At 38.7% G+C, this 16,233-nt stretch overlaps 1 protein-coding gene across 1 annotated transcript in view; it reads left to right on the top strand.

Moving 5' to 3' along the window:
• LOC6043172 (Ig-like and fibronectin type-III domain-containing protein 1) overlaps positions 1-6,463 on the top strand; it is a 304,229-nt gene extending 297,766 nt beyond the window's left edge. Inside the window, exon 14 of the mRNA XM_038257502.1 lies at positions 5,108-6,463. Coding sequence (XP_038113430.1) covers positions 5,108-5,329 — 222 coding nt within the window. The 3' untranslated portion in view covers positions 5,330-6,463. The remainder of the gene's footprint in view (positions 1-5,107) is intronic.
• The last annotated feature ends 9,770 nt before the right edge of the window (positions 6,464-16,233 follow it).

The raw sequence follows: 16,233 nt of genomic DNA, 5'->3' as shown, positions 1-16,233 counted from the left end.
AAAAACATTGACCCTTGAAATCTAAAATTCGGAACACTTTTGACAAAGAACTTTGTCCTAAGGTTTCTATACGGGGTGTCAATCCAAAATTTTCGCGAAGCGAAAACGTTACGTGACGAATTCCCCTCTCGGCAAATTTCCCCTCTTTTTGGTGCACGCTGGTTGGTTGAACAAACGTTTCCCAATCAGTCAATATAGAGACATGAGATTGATGTATCTAAAATCACCCCCACTCTACCTCATAATTTTCGGATCGTCGACGCGGCAAAAAGCGAATAAGGAGATGTAGGAGAATGGGTGCAAAGAGGCGGGGCATACGTCCCCGATCTAAATTAACAAAACTCGGCTCGGTCGGTCCCGAAAATTCATTCTGTTGCTGGACGTCGACGAGAACACATCAGGAGCAGCCCGGGAGTAGATAGCCTGGAGGCATGGACACGCCAAGACATGCTAGCCGGCATGAGCGGGAATTGATAATTGGAATTGGCCACCACTTGGAGTGGCCGGAGGCCCCGGCGGGTGTTCCGATGGGGGGACTTTTGCCGAACCATAAGAGTTGGGGCAATATGGGTATTAGAGTGTGTGTGTGTGTGGTCCAATCCAATACCCGCTAACCGGTAGCGAAATTAAGGGAAAGTATAATTTGTATCAGACTGTGTATATGCCGCCGAATGCTGATACAGCTTATCTCAGTCCCGGGTATTAGGTGGTGATAGCCCTCGCGCTGCTTCCAACGACCCATTTCAGAATGACAGAGCTCCTTGCGGTCCAATTTCGAGGTCGCTGGGCATTGTTCGGCCCCGCCTAAACATAGAAGCAGGCATCTGAAGGAAACTCGATCTATATTTAGACTTCCAATCCTCTCAGGCAAATCAGGGATCAGCGCGTATTTAATATGAGAAGATAAACATGTTTCAACACTACGGATCAATTCACTGCTAGAGTGTAAACCTTCTGATGGCCGACTGCTTAGCGTCCCAGACCACCAATCCAAAGGTGTGAGTTCGAATCCCACCTGACTTCATTTTGGTTTTTATTCATATTCAAATTCCTGATTCAAAATTTCAAAGGTACCGACCGGGATTAGATCCCTGAACCTTCTGCTTGGGAGACAGAAGCCGTAACCATTAAGCCACGGAGCCGGTTGGGGCAATATGGGTATTAGAGTGTAACAAAAATGACTTTTTGGCGGGCATTCAGGGGTTTGCTCCGTTGGGCAACTTTGAAGGTCTGTACCGACTTCCACGATGCTCCAAACTTCAATGTTATATATACCAAAAGATGCGCAAGGAACTGGCCTACACGCCAGTGATGTTTTTGGTAAACGCATTGGTGGCCAAAATGCCTCAAAACTTGACATTTTTGAAAAAAAAAAAATTACGGGTTAAATCCCATTTAAAATTGAAGGGCGGAGCGCCAGCTCCTGTTACGTCCAATCAAGCTCATATTTGGGATTTGGGCTCAGTATGCCCAACGGAACAAACCCCTGAATGCCCGCCAAAAAGTCATTTTTGTTACATCCAAATGGGTATCAAACTTCAGGGTTTTTGATACTGGACATGAAATTTGACATTTCGGCAGTAGTGGCCACCACCTGGAGTGGCCGGAGGCCCCAGCGAGTGTTCCGATGGGGGACATTTTCGGAACCATAAGAGTTGAGGTAATATATAACTTCTGAAATCTGTTTCTGGAAATTTAGAATAACTATTTCGTAATCAATTAGAGCCCTGAAAAGGGCAGTTCAGCTCCACTTGCAATTTCCGTCCTCTTAGTTCGATAGGACGTTGATATTATGTCTTAAAACTATATAAATCAAACAGCCTGTTTCAGGGCCACGAAATTGACCACAAAAGAGTTGTCTTGTGTAATTATAAGGGAATCATGGGGAAATTTGGACCGGACGTTCTAATCAAAAATTTCAACAATCATCTAGCAAAGTTCTTTGTCATACTGGTCATGTGTAACATAACCACCTGCACCTTTTTTCTTACGGATGTAAACAAACTTTGATTTTCTCAAGGAGTACATATTTTCTACAAAATAATTACTTCATACACTGAAACCAATGAAATTCAAGTTCAGTAATGTTTTATAAATGGTCTGATAACTTTTATTGTGAAAATATCAGATTAATTCAGGTGTTCCACAAATGTGGGAGGCACAATAACAGCCCACAATTATGGAACAGGCAATTTGGAGGCAGTGTTTTGCAGCTCTGAACAAAACAGTCTCGAAATGTAGTTTTTTTTTATTCAAAAAGAACTCCTTTTGCTAGTGAAATAGCAAGAGAATGTCCAAATAATGGTCCTAAAAATAGAAGGGTCGCCAGAAAAGATGCATTTGGCATGCTATTGACAAATTATCACAAAAGTGTTCCGAATTTGTGGGTGTTCCGAATATGTGAGATGACTGTACTGAGTTTTTACCTACTAAATTTCAATCAACATTTCGATCCAAATTGCCGTTTTACTTTTGACGTGCAACTTTTAGTAACTTCCCCTAAATTTTCTAGCTTCCCAAAGGCGAAAGATTTTGCTACGAAATTATGTTACACTCTAATTGGATTTCAAGATCTTTCCCATAAAAAAACTTCAAGGGCTTAGAGGGAAGGGTTCCCGTGGTCAGAATGAGCTCAAATTTGGAATTTAGCCTATTGATGTGTCAATCTTTGATTTCAGGGGAAAAAGCTCCGGGCGAATAAGCCCGCATTTGGACCACCCTACTCCACAGCTACCGTTTAACGCTGCGGGTTTTATTAAATAGTTACATGTTGTCTCGGAATTTGCATAATAGTTCCAGCTGTCAAAATGCTTATTCAAATGCTCCAGAAATTTGATGTTTTGAATTGTATACTGCCCCTGATCGCATAAATGTCCCATATGCATTTTCATCGATTTCGAGTTAATGATGCAGTTTGGTTCAAAATTGTGTGCTCTTTCGAAAGAGCCTATAACATCCAGTACTTTGTTCTAGAAATCAGGAGGAAATCCAGTTTTTTCGCGAAAACTTAACACGTAGCCTTATGTATGGGACAAACTTCAAATGCGTTTTTCTCAGCTTGCTGTTTTTGCATATGGGACATTTATGCGAACATGGGCAGTATAGCTTTTTAAATAGCCTGTTTATCAAACAACAATTTATTTCAATTGAAAAAACAACTGAAGAATTCTTCAGGGAAGTCTAAGACTTCTTCAGTTTTGAGCTCAAACATACTTTTCATTAAATTTGATGTAATACAATTATTTGAATAAATGATCATTTTATATTGCCAATTTTGCACTTAATTCAACGCACAGCCAAACAATATTCACACCTCAAATATGAACACATCTGAATGCACACCCCCTCTCCACCCCGCTTGCCTACTGTTGTGAGTGTCTAGGATTAAAGCTATCATCGATTTGAAGAAGGCTTTAGGGTGTGTGTCTTAGGCAGTTTTTTTTTCTGTTGTAGTTTGAGGTGTGCACATTTGTGAAGAGCTTTCCACAACTTGCTCGATTGTCTTAAAATCGTTGCAATGTGCAATAAAATATGTTTAAATTAATAGAGCAATTCCATGTCATACCAGGATTCTGTTGTACCCGATATCGTTGAAACTTTGATTACATGTTATCTTCGTTATCTTGGGCTTATATAAGCCATTTTTGCATGTGTGGATCCAGTTGCACTCGAGAATAACATTTCATAAAAGTGAAAGTTAAATGATGTTATATCTTGAAATTAAGACATTGCTGTATCTCAAAGCCATTACATCATCATTTAAAAAAGTGGTCAGAGGGCAAGAGCTTTCTGTAAAAAAATTACAGAAAAAAATGCAGTTTTGAAAAAAACAAAGCCTGTGATCTTCTTTTGCCCAATTATTATTTAAAAAAAAGACAGAGCCAATACGTCCGTTGAATTGTCGCTAAAGGGAATCTTCTGGTTAAATAAGCGGGCTCTCCGATTACAATATTTTCAAGAACGCAAAATTTGGTAAAAATAATCATCATGCATCTACCCTAAGTAACCATGAAAAAGGCATTTCCAACTTTTTTTTTTCCAAGGAAGATACAGCCGGTTGAAGTCGCATTTCCAACTTTTTTGACCCCCTTGAGGGTACAAGTATAAAATACTCTCAAAGTGTCATGTCTTTCAAAATGAAAATAAATTCGAATTGTAAAATTGCATAGTCAGTTTTTTTTTGCAAGAACAGCTTAAATTAGTTTAAAGGCTACAAGTTAAAACGTTGCAAAAACAATTTTCTAATAAAATTTTGAAATTTTTGCTAATGGTTTTGAAAAATAGATATTTTTGATGAAAAAATCAATTTCGAAAGAATTTTGATCAAACTTGGATCCTTTAAATACTTTATATTGTAAGTTAACAAATATTTTATTTTTTTTTTGTCAAAGGCAACATTAAAAGAAATCTTACTAATGATTAAATTGACATAATTTATTAATTATGCTCCCTTAAGGCTGAACATAGTTGGAAGCAAAGCAATATTTTCAATATAAGTGACTTTTTTAGGTACAATACCGCTGAGTTTATTTTCATGAATTATCTATATCAATTTTCGCTCAAACCAAGCGAAACAAAATTGTTGGAACCTTTTTCATTTCACATAAAAAAGTTTTTTTTTGCTAAACTGTTCAAAATGTTTCATCCAACCATGTGAAATGAGAGTTAAGTTCAAAATAGCCAAAATTTGCAAAGTTCATCACCAAGTTCATCACCACCGATCAACACTTCAAGGGACATCAGACTGTTCGTGGTATCCAATTTCCAAATAAGTTCAACGGTGAGACATTTGTTTTACGAGAGCTAGTTTTCTGGTTGAATATAGTTTTATAAAAACGTGATCCTCTGCATTGTTTCCACAAAGCTTATGTATTGTTGAAAAATGTTTCAAGGTGCTCCATTGATAGCAAAAAGTGTCATTGTCACATGTTAAGCTGAAACTTATGTTTGTATTGTATTATTTACAGCGATGTTTTGTTTCCATTAATGTATTTTACTGTATGATATTGTTGACTGCACTTAATGTTTTGTTTTGTTGCACCTATTCTATCAAAATTGTAACACAAAACTTTACTAACTTTCCGAATTTCTCACCTCTTCCCCGCAGATCCCGGCCGTCTCCGGCACCCCGGGCACGACCGACTGGCGGCAGGAATCGCTGCATGCCAGCACGGGGGCCAGCACCACCAACGGAACGGTGGCCACGACCGGCCTCGGAGGCCACGACAACAACTCGGTCGTCCCGATGGCCACCGAGGTGAACCCGTCGCTGTACGAGGAGCTCAAGCTCGGCCACGACCGGGCCGGCTTCAAGCGGCTGGTTTCTTAGGAGGAGGAGTTGGTGGCCGTCAACGGTTCCAGCGCCCTCTAGGGTGGGGCGTTCTGGCGTTTTTTTAATGTGTTACAAAAGTGTACTTGTAAATACCCTCCGATGGGGCGGTGGCGTGCAGTTGCTGCTGCCGCGGCGGAGGAATATCTTTATACAACCACAAAAAGTGTAAGAAATAGATGTGATCAAAGTGAGAGAAAGAGAAAGTGAAAGAGAGTGGAGGTGAAAGGTATGTTTTTTTTTTGTATTAGTCGTGAACGAGCGTAAGATGATTGATGAATTTTTAGGTGCTGATTAAGATTTTTTATAGAATTAGACGAATTTTTCTATAGACGAATGTAGTGAACGTTTTAACACAAATCTCACACACAAACACACGAAACCATTAAACATAAATCGGAATAAAAAGGATTATTATAAAATCAAAACACAAACACACAGCAAACCGCACTAACACACATCACAAAACAACCCCCGAACAAACTGTGTAGTATTCGTATAAAGTAGACAAGTTTATCAGCAATTAATGATGGAGGAAACCAACACCACCAATCTAGTCAAATTGCGAGCCCAAATCGCAAAAAGACATCAATCAGTTCACCAACCAAAAGTGACGAAAAGCGTGTGAAACGACAAACTCACAAAAAAAAACCAGTGGCAATAATTCGTTAAGTTACCCTAATTAACGTCAATATTTAAAACAGAAGCTTGTTCATTTTTTAACCTCTTTGCTAATAAACCTGCACCCAGTGAAATAAGGCCAGCCACCCCCATAATCCCATGAGAATAGTTGTTAAAATGCTCCCCAATCGAGAGTGATGTGTGTTTTGGCAGGAAAACTTAATTTGACATCAGGAAGAACCAGAAAAAGTGTCGTGTGTAAATGCACCCATTTATGTGCGCGCAAAACCAATGGAAGAGGAAAAACTCAGTTTTAACTTACCCCACTGGGATACTAACCCCCCCTCTCCCAGAATGGAATCTCCCCCCACACTTAGGTAAGGCACAATTAAGGATAGTAAAAAAACAAAAAGAAACACTGTTGATTAGGTTATGAAATAAAAAAAAATGGAAAAAAGAATCTCTTTGTAAGTGCATCACTAGAGAAGCAATAAACTCAAACTAGTTTTGTAAAAAAGGTTTTAATTTTTTGTTTTGCAAATTATCCGAAATTGGTGTCCTTTTGATTGTTTTTTCAGCTTGAGCAGTTATGGAGGCGGCGCAGAATGACATCCTAAACTATCCACCTGGCGTCTCCATGGAATGAAAAGGAACTCACATTTGTTTTCACAATTCCTCAAGGTGAAGAAGATAAAAAACGGCAGGTCTGATATTTGGCATCATTACGGGCTCTTTCTTGACATTTTTCTGGTTTAATCGAAATATTTCGTCGGGAGGAGAGCAGAAAATGTCTCTAAAAACGTCGTTGAAGATCCATAGATTCATGTACATACATATCCATCAAATTTCTAAAGAATATTCCTTGGGAGAAATGACATATTTCACCAAAATTTGACCTTCGATCAAAAGAAATCAAAGATGGAAGGAGAAAATCAACCGAATAAAAATTTCGGTCTCCAAAATAGAGCAATTCTCTACGAAATCGGTCTTTTGTATTTTTTTATTGGGCTCAAACTTTGTGGGGGCATTTCCTAAGACCAAAGAAGCTATTTTGTGTCATTGGTTCACCCATACAAGTCTCCATACAGTTTTGGCTGCTGTCCATACAAAAATGGTACGTAAATATTCAAACAGCTGTAACTTTTGAGTGAATTTTCTGATCAATGGTGTCTTCGGCAATTCCCAAAATACATATTTTTTGATTTTCGAGATTTTTTGATATGTTTTAGGGGACAAAAACCCGCAAGAAGTTTAGTCAAAAAATCTGCCGCCAAGTTATTTTTTTTTTTTGAAAAATGGTGATTTTTGAAAAAAATCGAAACTTTGTACCAAAAGAAAATTTGACCTCATTTTTTTTATGTAAAATTGAATTTGCAATCGAAAAGTTCTTTACAGATTTTATGATAAAGGGCTCCGTTTTAAACATTTTGCCACCGAAAATTTGATTTCAACGAAATATTAGCAGTTTTTCGATTTTTAAAAATAGTGACCATGAGTGACCATTTCTAAAAATATTTTTTTAGAAAAGTTCAAAGAATTTGCTATGAAATTGTCTAAGAGACATTGAAGATTGAATCTCTGGTTGGTGAGATACAGCGGCTTAAAGAAAAAGAAACAGGAAAATTGAAGTTTTCTAACTCTCACTCAAACAACCCACCATTTTCTAATGTCTATATCTCAGTTACTAATGGACCGGTTTTTTGAATCAAGACTAATATTTAAAAAGGGCCAAACATTTAATATTACGCCCTTATGAAATGTTAGTCTTGATTTTAAAAAATCAATATATTGTTTCCGAAAAAATCGGAAAATTTCACGAATTTTTCATGTTTTAACATTGAAAATCGGTCGGTTACTGAGATATCGGTTGTTTGGGTGAGGCTTAGAAAACTTCTTTTCATGTTGCTTTTTCTTTAAGCCGCTGTATCTCATCAACCAGAGGTCCAATCTTCAATGTCTCTTAGACAATTTCATAGCAAATTCTATGAACTTTTCCAAAAAAATATTTTTAGAAATGGTCCTTTATCATAAAATCTGTAAAGTACATTTCGATTGCAAATTAAATTTTACATAAAAAAATGAGGTCAAATTTTGTTTTAGTATAAAATTTCGATTTTTTTCCAAAATCATATTTTTTGCAAAAAAAAAACCAAATCTCGGCGGCAGATTTTTTAACCATACTTCTCTATAGCTCAAAAGTTGCGGGTTTTTGTCCCCTAAAACATATAAAAAAATCTAGAAAATCAAAAAATACAAATAAAATTCATTTCCGATTTTGGTAGAGAGTTGCTCACCTCTTTCTTTGTGACATGACCAGTTGACCACCCTAACTAGCAGAAAAAAAATATGGATGCAATTATATTTTACATAAGGAACCCAGACACCAAATTTGAGCCAAATCGAAGCACTTCTGATCTGGATCCTGCTGGTTTGACGTGGAATCACTGGTCTGCAATTTTGTAGATCATTGTAACACTCTAAAAAATAACCGTGGTAGAAAAAAACACGAATTTTAAAAAGATTTGTTTTTCATATGAAAAATAACAATTCGGGATTTTTGCAGATTCGAAATGTTCATAATTTTTTTTTCATGGCATGTTTACAGTTAAGTAACGAAAAACGGGAGTGTTTAAAAACTATTTTTGTTATTTTTTGATGAAAAATACGTTTTTCTGAATGTTGAGTACGCGTAACTTTTGTCCCTGATCACGAATCTGAGGTCCGTTTTTTGATATCTCTTGACGGAGGGGCGGTACAACCCCTTCCATTTTTGAACATGCGAAAAAATACGTGTTTTTCAATAATTTGCAACCTGAAATGGTGCACTCTGGTGCACTGCACTCGGGTCTGTCATCCACTCTCAACAACACTCCTTGAGCCAGGAAACTATAAAATATTGCGCACTTCCTGCCAATGTTTCTTCCTGTTTGCTTCTGGTCGCGCCAGTCCCCGAAAAGCAGACAAATTCTTCTATGAAATCCTTTTCTCACGCTCTGACAATACTGTCTGCCCTCCTCGGAAAAAGAAACATGCAAAATGATCTTAAAGGAAAATTTATCTTTCGAATGTGTTGAAACACATCTCACTTCGGATTTTTTTTCCCACACGAGAGCTAAAAAAGCGAGCGAGCTTTATTTGAATATGTATTGATATCGGAAGTTTTCGTTGCGGCTTTCCACCGCCGCCAGGGGAAAGAAAAAAGAAATCTTGAATGCGGAAATGAAAAGTTTGCTTCGAAATAGAAGAAAGTTTATCTGCCATATCCTGTGTGCCAGCACCACTCTGATGGCAACATAAGACGACGTGTTGAAGCGAAATGCACATTATACCACTTTCACACGATATCTGCACCGTGCTCACTCTGCTGTAGTGCCACATGTGAGATTTTCCCACTCGAGTGGAAAATATTGCACTATGATGGCGAAAACGTGAGGAAATATTTGCTGCCAGTTCGGGAAAAAACTTTGGTTTTGTTGCGTTTAGTTTTGAAAAAGTAATAGTTTGTGTATTGAACTGAACCTGAGCTGAAGTTTTGTGCCATTTTCATCATAATTGCTATTTTGTAATGTTTCATTCTAAAATCACCAAACGAAACGAAATCACCAAAACAACCTCTTTTATTTCAAACGGAACCACCTTTTTTCTTTCAAAAGCAACGTTGTGTACTTTACTTACTAATTTGCATACACTTTAGAAACTGACGACGACACGGTTGGTGTGCGGAAAAATCTCTTTTTCCCACCCGAGAAGTGCAACAGTAGAAATAGTTTTTAATCCGAGCGGGGGAAAGAAATTCCCCTGCTTATGTAGCACAAGTACGTGCGCTGAGTTTGAAATCTCCATCAGGGTTTCACCTGTTTTCCCTGTTTTATTCGCAGCTGGGAGTGAACTCTTTTGAGAGGAAAAGAGTTGCAAATGTTTTTGGAGTTTATAGCTTTTTGGAAAAGAAAAGAATACTTCAAATTTTCACACCGTCGTCAAGCGCAAAAAAAAATATTAGAAGATGAACTTTTCACAACGTCTTCAAGGGCCTGAAAATATTTTGCAAGCAAACATTCCAAAAATCACAGACTGTTCGGCCAAACAACCTGGGGAATTAACATTTCACAAATAGTTACGCTTGAATACCGATTATTACTCTGAAAATTTGTATTTATGTGTTGTTTTTGAGATAAACAGAATGTTGTTTTTGAGCAATTCTCTACGAAATCGGTTTTTTTTCTTTAATTTTATTTTTGTATTTTTCAATCCGGCTGAAACTTTTTTGGGGCCTTCGGTATGCCCAAAGAAGCCATTTTGCATCATTAGTTTGTCCATATAATTTGTGATCGATTTGGTGTCTTCGGCAAAGTTGTAGGTATGGATAAGGACTACACTGAGAAAAAAAGATACAGGGTAAAAACAATTTCGGTGATTTTTAATTTCCCTTCTTGTCACTAAAAGTTAATTTGCAAAAAAAAAACACTATTTTAACATTTTTTTCATTTTCTGATATGTTTTAGGAGACATCAAAAGCCAACTTTTCTGAAATTTCCTGAAGGGGCAAAAAATCTTTGACCGAGTTATGAATTTTTGAATCAATACTGATATTTTCAAAAAATCAAAATATTGGTCGTAAACATTTTTCAACTTCATTTTTCGATGTAAAATCAAATTTGCAATCAAAAAGTACTTTAATGAAATTTTGAAAAAGTGCACCGTTTTCAAGTTAAAGCCATTTTCAGGTAACATTTTTGAAAATAGTAGCAGTTATTCATTTTGCCTTCCTCACTGAGGTAAGGCTATAATCCTGCTCGAAAAATAAACTTTTGAAAAACAGCTCGTAGACCTATATTCATGTATACCTACCGATTCAGACTCAGTGTGTGTGTGTATGTGTGTTCGTATTCCCCTTGGTGCTCAAAATTCTTGCCAAGTTTTCTCGGCACTTGTTGATCCGATTTGAGTCAAACAAGTTGCATTCGGTCTGGTTTGGTGCCCCATACTGCACTATTGAATTGTTTGAAGATTCGATAAGTAGTTCAAAAGTTACGTATAAAAAAGTGTCAATGTTGCGAATCGGGTCCTGGAATTTTGATGCCGGATCTCACTTAAATGCATATAAACTATGTCCGGATTCATCATCCAACCCATCGTTGGTTAGGTAATCAAAAGACATTTCCAATGATTCCAAAACATTGATGATCTGGCAACCCTGTCTCGAGATACGACCACTTAAGTGATATTGATGTACTTTTTGGAAGCCGGATCCCACTTAAATGTATGTAAACTATGTCCGGATTCATCATCCGACCCATCGTTGGTTATGTAATCAAAAGACCTTTCGAGTTATGTAAAAAAACGAAAAAAATCTCGATTTTGCTCTGGGCGAGAAGGGGTTAAAAACTGGATAATTGATGTTTTCTAAGTCTCACCCAAACAACCCACCATTTTCTAACGTCGATATCTCAGAAACTAATGGTCCGATTTGCAATGTTAAAATATGAAACATTCGTGAAATTTTCCGAACTTTTTGAAAACAATATTTAAAAAAATAAATCAAGTCTATCATTTCAAAAAGGCGTAATATTGAATGTTTGGCCCTTTTGAAATGTTAGCCTTGATTAAAAAAAATAAAAATATTTTTATCGAAAAGATCAGAAAAAAATATGGTGCAAAATTCAAAATTGCACCATGAAAGTTGAACAGTTTTCTTCTTGGTTCCCGTTGTCATAAACTCTGTTCACGTTTACGCGAACTCATTTTTTTGAGTGTAACTTATACTGCATTTTAGTTTGATGCATCATTAGGTGAATAAATCCCTACAGTACATCGAAACTCGAAAGAATATTCTGTTGACAAAAGTAGTTTCTTGTTGGTTGGCAAACATCTTCAAAAGTGATAAAAATGCAAATTGTTAGGCAACTAGTTACTTTTTTGACAGATTAGGAATAACATTTAAAAAAAACAATTATTTCCTTTGAAAAGAACTCACTAATACTTAGAGAGAAATGTTCAAAAAAATGAATCAAAAAATGGCCCCCTGCTCCACAAACGAAAAGCGGTTTTTTGGCTATATAAAGCCACGGTGTCTTTTTCAGGGGGGTAGTATTTTTTGAGAAATAGCAAGAAATCTGTCATATACATATGAAAGTGTGGAACATCCCCGTTCATTTGCGGGGCGAACGAAAATCTTTGGTCGGGAAAAATCAAAGTTATCCTCATTTTAAGTTTTTGAACTTTTTTCCTATGGGGCGAAATTTCGTCTATTTCAATTTAGTATTGTTATAAGTCTACATGGGCATGATTTATGGTTCAGATCATATCATTTCTTATGGGAAATGATGCAAGGAACATTTTTCCTGAAGCACGCAAAGTGATTGAAAATGAGGGAAAAAAGTTGTAAAGGTTTTATTGAAAATTTTGGAGATTTTCTGATCAAAATGCACACCCCTTTCCCAAAAACCGCAATGCTTTTGATATTCAGATCATTATTTTGATGAATTCTTTTTTTAGAAATGTTTCTGGGCCCATTGAGTATATAAATCACTACAGAAAAGTGTAATTGGTTGGGTTTATTCTCAACTGTAAGACACATTTATGAATTTTGGATTTCAACCGAATGTGTGTTTTAGTTATAAAATGTAACAATACTAAATTGAAATAGACGAAATTTCGCCCCATAGGAAAAAAGTTCAAAAACTTCAAATGAGGATAACTTTGATTTTTCCCGACCAAAGATTTTCGTTCGCCCCGCAAATGAACGGGGATGTTACACACTTTCATATGTATATGACAGATTTCTAGCTATTTCTCAAAAAATACTACCCCCTTGAAAAAGACGCCGTGAAGAATCTGTGCAAATTTTGAGCGAAATTGGTTGAGACTAACCCATTGAAAGAGCCTAAAGTTTGTGAAAATAATGCTTTTCATACAAAAATTACTTTTTTAAATCGCTAATAACTTTTCACGATTAAGTTTTACAGCTTTGGTATGTTCTACAAAGTTAAAGCATTAAATTTCCAATCAGATTCTCACTTTTCGGAATATTTGGATAGAAGTTGCGCACCGTGCAGACCAAACCATAAAAAAGTTGGTTTCCCATACATTTTTTTGATTTTTCCCATACAAACTTCACCTTCGAGTATCAATGGGTAAATGTTGAAAATAGCTCAATGAACAATATTCAGCTTGTGGAGCGAGGTTTTGAAAAAGGCCCATGTTCTGGGCACCCTAATGAACATTGATTATTTAAGCATAAAATAGATTCCAGCTAATGTTAAAGATTGAAAGTTTTAAAATTCAGCAGAAATTGTGGAATGCCGATGATAAATTGCTCTTTATTGATAAAAAAAGCAAAATGGTGAAAGACTATTCAACTGAAAAAACTTTTCTCGGTTGATAAAATATACACACTACCTCGGGACTTTTCCAGGTATCTCATGCTCAGCTTGAGATAAACAAGAAGCCAAAACATAATATTTTCTCGTTCTTTTGGTGGTAGGCTTAGTTATTGAATATATATCTATCACCGGTGGCGAGTATCGATGCAAAAAATAAAGCAAATAACATGTTTTTCTTTCAGGGTTCAATGCTGTGAAATCCCACTATCCAACAAGAGAATCGCCCAGAACGACGACTCCCTAGATTTGAGCCTCTAGCTCGGAACACCGATGACGACTGAATGCCGCGCTCGTTCCAGCTGTCAAATCTGCAAAGGGGGACGTCGATATAAACCTTTCCGCTGACAAGCAGCCGTAGCGTGTAGTCTACACGCTCAATATGTTGCATTCAAGTTCCATCCTAATATGCACACCACACATCCTCCCTCTACTCAAGAAAAATGAAAAAAAAAAAAAAGATTTTAGGACTCATTGCGGTTTGAGTTAGAAATGTTAGAACCAAAAAAAAAAAACAAAATGTAACCGAGGTTGAATGGGATCGAACCAAAGTCAACTGGGATGAGAGGCAACCACGCTTACCATGGGACCCGGACTATAAAAGCATCTAGCTCTGATTTTTTTTTCACCACATAAAGTGTTAGGAGAATCGATGTGATATCGTCTTGTCTGCCACTTGGCCTAACCCTGGCGGAAAGTCAATCATTGCCAACCCTGTCCATTTCGAAACGGTCATCACTAATACTTGCCGATCTACGGTGGACAGCGCATCGATTTCCTTCTGATCAACTGAGGCGAAAGGGCTCGAAGCACGATCGATACAATCAAGTTAGTTGCACTTCATGTAGAAAAGTGCGTAATTAGAAAGTCCTCTAAAATTGTAAAGATCCTCCAATCTACCACCAAGGCGACCTTATAACCCAGTATCGCCTACGGACTTGAATGAGCCTATTTATTTGCCATTAGACCGTCCACCAGCACACTTGATCGTATACAATTTTACAGAACAGGAGGCAGTAGTAGAGTGTGGATGGGAAAACCTTCAGGGAGAAGGATTTTTTTCGGTTTGATTTCCAGAAAACCACGCAGCGATCTTCGCCGGCCCAATCGTTCAACCGAACTCCGGACAGCATCAACCGGAGTACACGATCACCCGCAGCGTCGGATATCACCTGATCACTGACCACGTAGCGCACACGAGGACGTTCAGATGTCCGTAGGAGATCATAGCCACGGTATCCGATATAAGGGCGCCGCCTTCAGGGGAAATCCGGTTTCGGCTGGTCGCCTGACTGACTAAAATGATTTCCGGACATACCGTAGGATCACATTAATCACGTCTGGTTGTTGTCAATCCGTAGAGGCGCGTCAAACCCCTAGCAAAAGGGAACTCCCGTTGGTTGTAAAATGTTGGGGAAACCGCTACCAGCGAGAAGTGATCTTGACGTCCTCCATATTCGACGCCGATCCCGCATCCGGCACTCGCACTTGGGCACCATCCCTAATCCACACACATTCCCGCACTCAAGCTCGACACACGCGTGCACGCCATTTGATCGTGTGATCAGGATGACGCAGTGTCATTAACATCCTGCTAGAGCCAACCAGGTCGCGCTACCTCGCGATAATCCATCACGTGCTTCACGCCAGTTACGACCACGTGGGGAACGAACGACTACCACGATCACCAATCAGCAGGAGCCGTCGAGGAGCGCTCAGATGCTCCGGCCTCTTAGGGTTTCAACTTCATCATGCGGGACAAGCCGTGCTCGCCTTTCACGACCACTTAGTGTGAATACAAATGCATTCTGCTCAACCAAACCACAACGACGTGGTGGTCGACGACCATTATTCATGCGTGAAGTCCGCCGGGAAGCGCTTGGACGCTCCGGCCACGTGTTGCACTTGGTCAAGCGATCTCGTCACTAACATCTGGGCGGTGATCGACATCACCTGCTCGCCTTCAAGGCCGTCAAGAAGCTTAGAACAAGATATCACGTGTGAGATGAGACACGCGGTCATCCGACGACAAGACGCCGAACAGCAGACGGCGTTCGCAGATATGGGGTTTCCGCATTTCTGCCAAATGTGTGTTTACCCGCAGATGTGTGATTGCCCGCAGATGTGGGGTTACTCGTGTTCTTAACAGGTCAGATTAGCCAGATTAAGCTCCCCAAGCCGTCCCTAATTCGTTTCGCCAATGATAGTCTAGCACTATTCTCAATAAAGTCTTTAACCTAAACAAGTCATTTGACCCTTCGTGGTGGAAAAGCTTACTCTTTTAGCCCCTGGGTTGCGAGTCCAAGAGCGAGAGAGCAACTGAGCCGGTCCATTGTGAGTTATGACAACCATAACCTCTACCACAACGCTCCGTTTATCCTGTCTGAATTATAAGCCGTTCCCGTCACGCCTCTTTCATGCAGACATTCCATCTCACTCACTTAATGCGGACATGTCCCATGCCCTCTTTCTTTGTTTTTTTTTTCGCGAACATCCCATCTCGCTTCAGTCCTTCAGACTTCTCGAATTCCTTTCATCTTGCGGACATCCCATCTCGCTTGTATCCTGCGGACATCCCATCTCGCTTTAGTCCTTCAGACTTCTCGAATTCCTTTTATCTTGCGGACATCCCATCTCGCTTGCATCCTGCGGACATCCCATCTCGCTTCAGTCCTTCAGACTTCTCGAATTCCTTTTATCTTGCGGACATCCCATCTCGCTTGCATCCTGCGGACATCCCATCTCGCTTCAGTCCTTCAGACTTCTCGAATTCCTTTTATCTTGCGGACATCCCATCTCGCTCGCATCTTGCGGACATCCCATCTCGCTTTAGTCCTTCAGACTTCTCGAATTCCTTTCACCTTGCGGACATCCCATCTCGCTTGCACTCTGCGGACATCCCAT

Source organism: Culex quinquefasciatus, chromosome 2 (assembly GCF_015732765.1).
Source record: "Culex quinquefasciatus strain JHB chromosome 2, VPISU_Cqui_1.0_pri_paternal, whole genome shotgun sequence".
Lineage (NCBI taxonomy): Eukaryota > Metazoa > Arthropoda > Insecta > Diptera > Culicidae > Culex > Culex quinquefasciatus.
Note: the sequence above shows the minus strand (reverse complement) of the source record. Positions and strands in the feature narration are given on the sequence as shown.